Genomic DNA, 11363 nt, shown 5'->3' with positions numbered 1-11363 from the left:
TTGGATCAGCACAGTGGCCATCTGGGAAGTGAACCAGCGGATGGAAGACCTCTCTTTCTCTCTGACTTTCCTTCTGTCTGTGTGTAACTCTGACTTTCAAATAAATAAATAAATCTTAAAAAAAAATTGACAGAGTAGAGCTCCCAAGAGATGTCGAGAAATAGGAGGAGGAAGTTTCTAGAAGGAAAAAAAGGATCAAGAATACACAATTGCACAGAAAAGTCAAGAACACAACCTCTCTAGGAGAGGCAGTAGGGACAGTAATGACAGAGTCACGACAGGTAACCTGTTTAGACCCTACTGACAGAAAACCATAGAACTGGCAATAGAACCTAGGCCAGAACTTTTTTTTTTTTTTTTTTTTTTTTTTTTGGTTGCTGTCTTCAATCATGGATAAAGTTGGAGATGACATTTGTTCTGCAGCTCAAGAGAGAATAAGCGGGCCGGCGCCGTGGCTCACTAGGCTAATCCTCCGCCTTGCGGCGCCGGCACACCAGGTTCTAGTCCCTGTCGGGGCACCGGATTCTGTCCCGGTTGCCTCTCTTCCAGGCCAGCTCTCTGCTGTGGCCCGGGAGTGCAGTGGAGGATGGCACAAGTCCTTGGTCCCTGCACCTCCATGGAAGACCAGGAGAAGCACCTGGCTCCTGCCTTCAGATCAGCGCAGTGCGCCGGCCACAGCACGCCATCTGCGGCAGCCATTGGAGGGTGAACCAACGGCAAAGGGAAGACCTTTCTCTCTGTCTCTCTCACTGTCCACTCTGCCTGTCCAAAAAAAACAGAGAATAAGCAAGAGGCCAGGGCCTTGAAATCAGAATGATTTTGATTGGGTATTAGGAGCTATTATCTGAGTTTCATGGTTATAATAGCTGAAGTGAAGTCTTGATAAGCTATGGCTTATTTTGAGGGGTAAATTTAAAGATGAAGGGGATAAAAATTGTGGCACAGAGGCAGGATAAACAGCACACACCAAGCACCCTCTGCTAGTGGCTCTCAGTCTAATACTATTTCACCTCTGCCATCTGATTAGTTTTTCCCACTCCTGCGATTCCTTTACCTTATGGTCCCACTGGATCTCAAGGAAATCAAACACCTGGTGCCCTTTAATTGTAATTTTTTAATTTTATGTCCTTGCTCGCATGGACAGGAAAATCTGCAAAATCCAGTGACTAGCATAAGATGACACGTCTTTGCTGTGAGTGGTATGAAGATAATGTGAGGCCTCTGGGAGGATGTAGAGAGGAGGGGAACCATGGAAGTGAGGAGGAAGGGGAGGGGGCGGGGGGGGAGGGCCGGGCCCACCGCTGCAGGAAGGGGAGCAGTGTGTGGTGCCGGTCACAGGTTCACCATCAGCCAGTCCAGCAGCTGCAGCCGTGTGACGTTTCCCACTGCCTCGTCCAGCTGTCGCTCCTTCTCATAGCGTAGCACCGACTGCAGGACCTCGCCCACGCTGCGTCCTTTGTCCACAGCGGCAGCCGAGAGCTGAAGCAGCTGTGGAAAGGAAAGGAAATGGGAGTCAAGGGGCAGGGTGCCCCGTGGCAGGCCAGGAGGAACTTGCCAGGGCGAGAATAAAAGAGGCCAGGAAGACTGGGCTACTGCAGCTGAAGGGACTCCAACCAGATGTTGAGAAGATTTCTGTAACTGCAAAATTGGCTGGGCTGTTTGACACAAGAAAGTTGATGGCAGCACCCTGAAAGGAGATGTTAACTCCCACCTGTCTGTGACATGGAAAATGAGATTCCTCATTAAGACTAAAATTTTCCTATTTTTTTTTCCCTACAAGGCTCTGCTCCTAGTGAGTTGTTTATCTGCTCCTAGTGAGTTGTTTATCAAGCGTGTTCTTGCTCTCAAATGATTTTAAGGTTCTGTGCTCACTTGATATCATAAAACATCCCCATCATTGTCCTAAGACTCAATGGCAAGAGAGGAAATATCCGATGTACAAATGTGGATACTGCATCCATGCCCCATGGGCCAGAGGACCTAGAGCAGGAAGACAACCTCAGCCATCATTTCCCTCTCGTGACAATGTGTAGAGACTGTCAGAATTATGCTGTTAGCAATCAGAGCAAGACTCACATCCAGATCTCGGGACCTTAGGCTTGGTTCTGTTTCCAAGTCAACATGAGAATAAGGATTAATCAATGCAACCATTCTGGTATGAACACAGCCCATTCCCATCCACCTGGGGTCTAAAGGCAGCAAACTATCTCAGATGACCACATTTTGGTTCTGTGCTTTTTTTTTTTTTTTTTGACAGGCAGAGTGGACAGTGAGAGAGAGAGACAGAGAGAAAGGTCTTCCTTTTTGCCGTTGATTCACCCTCCAATGGCTGCTGCCAGCACGCTGAGGCCAGCGCACCGCGCTGATCCGAAGCCAGGAGCCAGGTGCTTCTCCTGGTCTCCCATGGGGTGCAGGGCCCAAGCACTTGGGCCATCCTCCACTGCACTCCCTGGCCACAGCAGAGAGCTGGCCTGGAAGAGGGGCAACTGGGACAGAATCCGGCACCCCGACAGGGACTAGAACATGGTATGCCGGCGCCGCAAGGTGGAGGATTAGCCTAGTGAGCCATGGCGCTGGCTGCTTTCTGGTCTTCACACTTCATGAGAAAGGGTCAAAGAGCCAGCGGGCCATTTACCAGGGGCCTTTTTAGAAGGAACAATTCCCAGTGAGAAACTGAAGTCCACATGGGTATCCCTGAGAAATACAGGAAGCACAGAAAGTCTCCACGAAGAAACAAAAGATATAAATAGCAGCTGGATGGAAACTTCAGAGCTAAAACAAAAGCAACAAAATCTAAGACATAAATTGTGGGGAGCAACTGGGAGCAACTCGGACTAGACTAAGTTACTGGAATTAAGACTTATTCTATGCATCTGCTCTCCCACAATATGGCGCTGGGAGAGGAGGAAATAGCTTCTACACAGCTGCCTCCAGTTCAACCAATAAACTGTAGGACCTGCTCCTGATTGGAGGAGAGCAGCGTACTCGGCCTGTGGGTAGCAGAGTTGGGATTGGTGGAAGAGGACTATAAAGGAGGAGAGAGATAACATGCACCAGGAACATCTATCTGAAGGAACACCTGTGCAGCCCCCGAGAGAGCCGGCCAGCGGTGTGCCGCTCCCCCGCGGAAGTGGGGAATGTGGCAGGGGGAACCGCCCTTCCACGGAGGTGGAAGGGTCGGTAGCCAACCCGGGAAGAACCAGCAGCAAACCCGGGGAGGGCCGAGCAGACGAAAGAACAACGCAGGGTCCTGTGTCGTTCCTCCACGAAAACGGGGAGCGACATAAATGTAGTGGATGCACCAAATAGGAGAAAAAAAGATGAGAGAGGAATGCGAAATGATGGAAATTATCCATGCTGAATAAACATTAAGTGACTGGAGGTTGGAAAAACAAACAGGATTCAGGGATCTCTGGAGACAATACTAAAGGGTCAGGCATTTATATCAGTAGAATCCCAAAGGAGGGCTGGTGCTGTGGTAAGTAGGTGAATCCTCTGCATGTGGCACTGGCATCCCATATGGGCGCTGGTTCAAGTCCTCTTCTGATCCAGCTCTCTGCTTTGGCCTGGAAAAGCAGTGGAAGATGGCCCAAGTCCTTGGGCCCCTGCACCCACATGGGAGACCCAGAAGAAGCTCCTGGCTCCTGGCTTTGGATCAGCCCAGCTTTGGCCATTGCAGCCATTTGAGGAGTGAACCAGCAGATGGAAGACTTTTCTCTCTGTCTCTCCCTCTCTCTGTAACTCTACCTCTCAAATAAATAAATAAAATCTAAAAAAAAAAAAAAAAAAGAATCCCAAAGGAAATCAGAAAGCGGTGATGCAGAAAAATATTTGAAAAAATAATGGATGACAGTTTCCTTAAATTGTCAAAATATGCTAACCTATAGATTCAAGAAGCTCAGTATACCTAAAATAAAATAAGACCCAATAAATTCATTCCAAGATCTATGAAATTGAATTGCTGAAAACTACACAAAAAGAAAAAGATCTTGAAAGCAGTCAGAGAAAAACCACAATATTTATAAAGGAACTACTATTCATGATGCAGGTTTCTCATCAGAAACCACTCAATCCAGGAGGAAGTAGCACATTTTAAAAATGCTAACAGTAAAGGATTGCCAAGCCAGAATTCTATACCCAGCAGAAATACACCTCGGGAATTAAGGTCAGAGACAGACATTTTCAGATTAAAGCAAATGCATATGGGAGATTTTCTAGGATAGATCATACATTGGGCCACAAATGAGGTCTCAGTCTATTTTTAAAAAGTTGAAATCATATGATGTATCTTCTAAGACAACAAAGGACTAAAACTATAAATCAACAACAAGAACAACAGAATACTCATAAATACATGGAAATTGAACAACATGCTACTGAATGAACAATGGGTCAGTGAAGAAATTATAAAGGAAATAAAAAACTATCTTGAGACAAATGAGAATGAAGACACAACATAGGAAATCCTGTGGGATACAGTAAAAGCACCATTAAGAGGGGAGTGTATGGCATTAAGTGCTTACATTAAAAAGAAATGGCTCAAATAAAATATTTAATAATACATATCAATGACTTAGTAAAAAAACAAATCAGTAGGAGGTAAGAAATAATAAGGATCAGGGTAGAAATACATGAAACTGAAACTAAAAAAATTTAAAATATCAACAAAACAAAAACTGGTTTTTTTGAGAAGCTAAACCTTCAGCTAGACTAACAAAGAGAAAAAGAGGAAAACTCAAATAAAATTGGAGATGTAAAAGGAGACATTACAACTGACACCATTGACATACAAAGGATCATAAGAAGCTACTGTGAAGAACTATATGCTAATAAACTGAAAAGAAATAAACTTGAAGAAATGGATAAATTTCTGGATACAAATAACCTACCAAGATTAAATGAAGAAGATACAGGCAATCTAAACAGACCCATAACAAGCAATGAGACTAAAGCAGCAATCAAAAGTCTTCCATCAAGGAAAAGTCCAGGACCTGATGGCTTTACTCCTGAGTTTTACAAAACATTTAAAGAGAAACTAACTCCAATGCCTTTCAAACTACTCCAACATATTGAACAGCATGGAGCTCCTCCCAAACTCTTTTTTATGAGGCCAGAAACAATCTGATGCCAAAACTGAACAAAGACACAACACATAAAAAATAAAAAGCTACAGATCTATGGCCTTGATGCACATAGACACAACGATTCTCAACGATTGAATCAAAAAACATTAAAAAAAAGATCATGCATCACAATCAAGTGGGATTTATCCCAGAAATTCAAGGGTGGTTCAACATACACAAATCAATAAATGCCATAAATCACATGAACAGAATGAAGAACAAAAACCATACGGTCATCCCAATAGATGTGGAGAAGCCATTTGATAAGATTCAACACTCCTTAATGATAAAACACTACACATATATAGTATAGTATACATGTATATTACACATATATAGAACAGTATACTATATACTATATATACACTATATATTATATAGTATATATATACTATATATACTATACTATATACTATATATAGTATGGCATTAAGTGCTTACATTAAAAAGAAATGGCTCAAATAAAAGATTTAATAATATATATACTATATACTGTATATATAGTATATATAATATATAGTACAGTATATATAGTATACTATATGTAGTATACTATATAGTTGTATATATAGTATATAGTATATATAATATATAATACAGTATATATAGTATATAATATATAGTATAGTATATATAGTATACTATATAGTTGTATACTATATATGTGTAATGTAGTATATAGTATTCTATATATGTGTTAAAGTTTTAATACTAATATATAGTATATACACATATATGTATAGAAGGAACATACCTCAAAATTTTAAAGGCTATCCATGAGAAATCATCAGCCAGTATCAAACCAAATGGACAAAAGGTGAAATCATTGCCCCTCAGATATGGAACCAGATAAGGATGTCCATTTTCACCACTTTTTTTCACTGCACTAACTGTGCTCCAGAAGCATGACTAAATTAAATTCTTTGGAAGGAGAGATGATGATGTGACAGGAATAAACAGGTAACACTCTTACTATAAATAGTAGACTTTCCTTTTCCGTTTTCAAAAATGTTTTGTGATTGATAGCAAAAATGACATTGGTTGAATATTTTTTCAATGTATGCAGGTTAAATGCATAAGACAACTAGAATATAAAGGAGGAAGGATAAAGGAACAAAAATGGTAGCAATGTATTACATTGCAGAGTATGTGGTGATCGATTCAGTGAATTGCGCGGACTCTGAAAAGTAGCTATATTGTAATCAGATAAACCATACCACACAAAACCTACACAGAGGTACAGTAAAATATACATTGCTATGCAATACTAAGAAAAGTTCAAATAACCCAAAAGCAGAGAGCAAAGGGAAAACAGGAAGGCAAAGCAAACAGAAGCAAGTAATAAAATAGTGCTGAGTAGACTTAAACCCAAACATACCTATAAAGCAGGCAGCAGACAATTGTCAGAATGGAGTTTTAAAAAAATGACCTGTCGCTCCCCCTCTTCGTGGAGGAACGACACAGGACCCTGCGCTGTTCTTTCGTCTGCTCGGCCCTCCCCGGGTTTGCTGCTGGTTCTTCCCGGGTTGGCTACTATCCCTTCCACCTCCGTGGAAGGGCAGTTCCCCCTGGCCGCATTCCCCACTTCCGCAGGGGAGCGGCACACCACCGGCCGGTTCTCTTGGGGGCTGCACGGGTGTTCCTTCAGCTAGATGTTCCCCATAGATGTTCCTGGTGCATGCCGTTTCTCTCCTCCTTTATAGTCCTCCTCCGCCAATCCCAACTCGGCTGCCCACACGCCGAGTACGCTGCTCTCCAATCAGGAGCAAGTCCTACAGTTAATTGGTTGAACTGGAGGCAGCTGTGCGGAAGCTGTTTACTTCTCTCCCAGCGCCATATTGTGGGAGAGCAGATGCATAGAATAAGTCTTAATTCCAGTAACTTAGTCTAGTCCGAGCTGCTCCCCACAGAGGAGAGCAGATGCATAGAATAAGTCCTAATTCGAGTAACTTAGTCTAGTCCGGATTGCTCCCCACAGATCCCCCTTTCTTTTTATTTTTTAGCGTTGATACGCGCCTGTCTTCGGTGTCCCGCGGCACACACTCTGCTCTACTTGCTAGAGTTGCCACAGGCTCTTACAAGTCCTATCAATCAGGAAAACCGAATCCGGGTCCTCTCTTCGCCGTGTTGTGAGGAGGTTTTTAGGCGCTGATGCGTGCCTGTGTTCGGTGCCCTGCAGCGCATACTCTGCTCTGCTAGAACTGCCTGCAGGTGTTTACAAAACCTATCAGGCAAACCGAATCCAAGCCTTCTCATTGCCTTATTGTGGGGGAGACTTATTAGTGTTGGTTCGTGCCTATCTTCGGTGACCTGCAGCTCATACTCTGGTCGAGCTTTGCTGGCGCTTACCGCCTTAAATCAGGCAGACCGAATCCAAGCCTCCTAATTGTTGCATTGTGGGGAAGCTTTACTGATGTTAATTCGTGCCTGTCTTCGGTGACCTGCGGCTAGCCGCCCAGGTGCTCATCGCCTCACTAATCGGGCAGACCGAATCCAAGCCTTCTAATTGGCATGTTGAGGGGAGGCCTTATTTCTCTCTATTTCTCTATCTCCGGGCATTCCTATCTCTCCCATTTTACTTCTATCTGCCAACATTCCCATTTCTCTCACTCCACTTCCAAACTTCTGTTTCTCTTATCCCCGCAGCTTCCCGCTCTCACTCCATTTCTAAACTTCTGTTTTCTCTTATCCCCGCGGCTTCCCGGCGCCTCGCCCTGCCGGCAGCTTCACGGCTCCGCGCAGCTTCCCGGCGCCTCGCCCCGCCAGCGGGCTCCGCCCCGAGGCTGCTTCTCCGCGCCTCGCTGGCTCTGAGCCGCTTCAGCCTGCGCCTCATCTGCGCGGCTTCCCGGCTTTGCGCGGTCCGCGGTCTCCACGCTTAACCCTTTCGCGTCTGAACCACGGCCTACGCCAGCCCCGTTCCCTATCTACTCACGCCCCGTGCTCTCTCTGCACGCAGCGGCTTCCGCGAGTAACACAGCGTAGCTTGCGTCTCCACCACTAGCATTCAATCCAAGTTCCCCGGGCTAGCCTGGCGAATTCAACCCAGCGTACGTCTCCGCCCCACGATTTGGCTTCCCGTCCTTTGCTCCCCGGGCTAATCAGACGGATCCCAATCTGGCTTACGTCTCAGCTTCTGGTTTCAACTTTTCGCCCCCTATTCCCGGGCTAACTTGAGAATCCCAAAGTGGCTTTCGTATCCGCCTCGGCCTGCCCCCCGCGGCTTCAATTTCCCTAACATTTTTCTCTACCCGGTATGTTTCCCTAAGTTTTCTTCCAACAATATTCCTCCCTCATTTCTCCTGGCCTCTCCCCACAGTCCGCATCCGAGTCTGTTTGTTCTAGCTTTCACTTTCGCTTTCGACCTTAGAGATTTCTCCCAGCTTCCCCCCGTAGTCCGTATCCGAGTCTATGCCTAGGCTTTCAACAGCTTCTTCCGGCACCTTTTTCGTCCGGCTTTTCCCTAGGCTGTTTGCTAGTCTCTCTCTCCGGTAATTTCCCTAGGCTGTTTGCTAGTTTCTCTCTCCGATATTTTCCCTAGTTCTTCCCGTTTCTTCCCTCCTAAGTTTGCTATCCGTTCTAGGTTTCCTAATCCGTCCTAGGTTTCCTATCCGAGTCACGGCACCATTATGTCGCTCCCCGTCTTCATGGGGGAACGACACTAAACCCTGCGCTGTTCTTTCGTCTGCTCGGCCCTCCCCGGGTTTGCTGCTGGTTCTTCCCGGGTTGGCTACTATCCCTTCCACCTCCGTGGAAGGGCAGTTCCCCCTGGCCGCATTCCCCACTTCCGCAGGGGAGCGGCACACCACCGGCCGGTTCTCTTGGGGGCTGCACGGGTGTTCCTTCAGCTAGATGTTCCCCATAGATGTTCCTGGTGCATGCCGTTTCTCTCCTCCTTTATAGTCCTCCTCCGCCAATCCCAACTCGGCTGCCCACACGCCGAGTACGCTGCTCTCCAATCAGGAGCAAGTCCTACAGTTAATTGGTTGAACTGGAGGCAGCTGTGCGGAAGCTGTTTACTTCTCTCCCAGCGCCATATTGTGGGAGAGCAGATGCATAGAATAAGTCTTAATTCCAGTAACTTAGTCTAGTCCGAGCTGCTCCCCACAGAGGAGAGCAGATGCATAGAATAAGTCCTAATTCGAGTAACTTAGTCTAGTCCGGATTGCTCCCCACAATGACCCATGTATGCTGCCTACAAGAAAACTCACTTCAAATATAATACACAGGGGCCGGCACTGTGGTAGAGTAGGCTAAGCCTCTGCCTGTGGCACCAGCATCCCATATGGGCACTGGTTCCTGTCCCTGCTGCTGTTCTTCCAATCCAGCTCTCCGCTTATGGCCTGGGAAAGTGGTAGAAGATGGCCCAAGTCCTTGGGCCTCTGTACCTACATGGGAGACCCAGAAGAAGCTCCTGGCTCCTGGCTTTGGATTCCACAGCTGTTGTCACCATTTGGGGAGTGAACTAGTGGGTAGAAGACCTTTCTCTCTATGTCTCCCTCTCGCTGTCTGTAACTTTGCCTCTCAAATAAATAAATAAAATATTTTTTAAAAACTCACAAATATAATACATTAAGATAACTATGGTTAAAAACAATTAATTGGGCCAGTGCCGCGGCTCACTAGGCTAATCCTCCATCTGCGGCACTGGCACACCGGGTTCTAGTCCCCGTCTGGGCACCGGGTTCTGTCCCGGTTGCTCCTCTTCCAGTCCAGCTTTCTGCTGTGGCCCAGGAAGGCAGTGGAAGATGGCCCAAGTGCTTGGGCCCTGCACCCACATGGGAGACCAGGAGGAAGCACCTGGCTCCTGGCTTCAGATTGGCACGGTGCACTGGCTGTAGCAGCCATTTGAGGGGTGAACCAACGGAAGGAAGACCTTTCTCTCTGTCTCTGTCTCTCTCTCTCACTGTCTAACTCCGCCTGTCAAAAAAACCCACAATTAATTAATTAATTGTATATATTGAAATAGCCAGTAATGTGAATGTAAGGTTTCCCAACAGAAAGAAATGATAAATGTCAGAGGTAATGGAAATCCCAGTTACCTTGATGTGATCATTACACACTGTATATGTGTACTGAGATGTCACACTGTACCCTACACGTATTTACAATGACTGTGTCAACTAAAAATACATTAAAAATAATGATATAAGTTAAAAATAAAGTTATAGAAAAAGATGCACTATAAAAATACCAATCAAAAGAAAGCTTGAATGTAACACTTATGGTCAATTTTTATAAAAGAGATGGATAATTCAGAGGGGTCAGATACCTATTTTTCTTTTCAACATGTGGTGCTAAGACACCTACATATTATATGCAAAATAAATCTGAACTCTTACTTCACATAATCCACAAAAATGTAACTCAAATAATATAATAAGAGCTAAAACAATCAAATATCTAGAAGAAAAGAAAATCTTCATGACCTTGGGATAGGTCAGAGTTTCTTGCTATTGACTTTATGGACCAGATAATTCTCTTTGGTGGGGCTGTAGGATGTTTAGCAAAATCATTGGCCTCTACCCATCAGACTTCAGTAGCAAACCTTTCCCTATATAACAGCCAAATATACCTCCACTCATTGCCAAATGTCCTTTCAGGGGGCAAAGTTGTCCCCAATGAGAACCACTAGGTAGGCAAAGACTTACTACATATGACACCAAAAACACAGTGATAAAAGCAAAAGATGTTAACTTAGATTTTACCATTAGAAATTTTTGTCCTTCAGAAGACTCCTTTAAGAAAAAAAAAAAGACTTGGGGCCTGCGTTGTGGTGCAGCAGGTTAAGCCTCTGCCTGCAGCACTCATATCCCATTGGGCATCAGTTCATGTCTCAGATGCTCCACTTCCAATTCAGCTCCCTGCTAATGTGTCTGGGAAAGCAGCAGAGGATGGTCTTAGTACTTGGGTCCCTGCACCCATGTAGGAGACTGGGAAGAAGCTCCTGGATCCTGGCTTCAGCCTGGCCTAGCTCTAGCCATTGCAGCCATTTGGGGCGTGAACCAACAGATGGAAGATCTCTCTCTCCGTAACTCTGCCTTTCAAATAAATAAATAAATCTTTAATATAGAGAAAACTAGCTCTGTACACTGAGAGAAAACGTTTATAAATCATATGTCTAAAGGACTTGCATCCAGAATATAAAAAAAGACTCTCATAATTCTAAAGAAGAAAACAACCAAATCTAAATATGGACAAAAGAGTTGCACAGACAATTCAACAAAGAATATCTGGATTGCA

At 44.9% G+C, this 11363-nt stretch overlaps 1 protein-coding gene across 4 annotated transcripts in view; it reads right to left on the bottom strand.

Moving 5' to 3' along the window:
* Positions 1–1077: 1077 nt before the first annotated feature.
* AKAP3 (A-kinase anchoring protein 3) overlaps positions 1078–11363 on the bottom strand; it is a 38511-nt gene continuing 28225 nt past the window's right edge. For all 4 annotated transcript variants that reach the window (XM_051850200.2, XM_008259710.4, XM_008259709.4 and 1 more), the window contains one exon: positions 1078–1488. In XM_051850200.2, the coding sequence (XP_051706160.1) occupies positions 1333–1488 (156 nt within the window). In that variant the 3' untranslated portion in view covers positions 1078–1332. The remainder of the gene's footprint in view (positions 1489–11363) is intronic.

Source organism: Oryctolagus cuniculus, chromosome 9 (assembly GCF_964237555.1).
Source record: "Oryctolagus cuniculus chromosome 9, mOryCun1.1, whole genome shotgun sequence".
Lineage (NCBI taxonomy): Eukaryota > Metazoa > Chordata > Mammalia > Lagomorpha > Leporidae > Oryctolagus > Oryctolagus cuniculus.
This window is presented reverse-complemented; position numbering and strand designations above follow the sequence as displayed.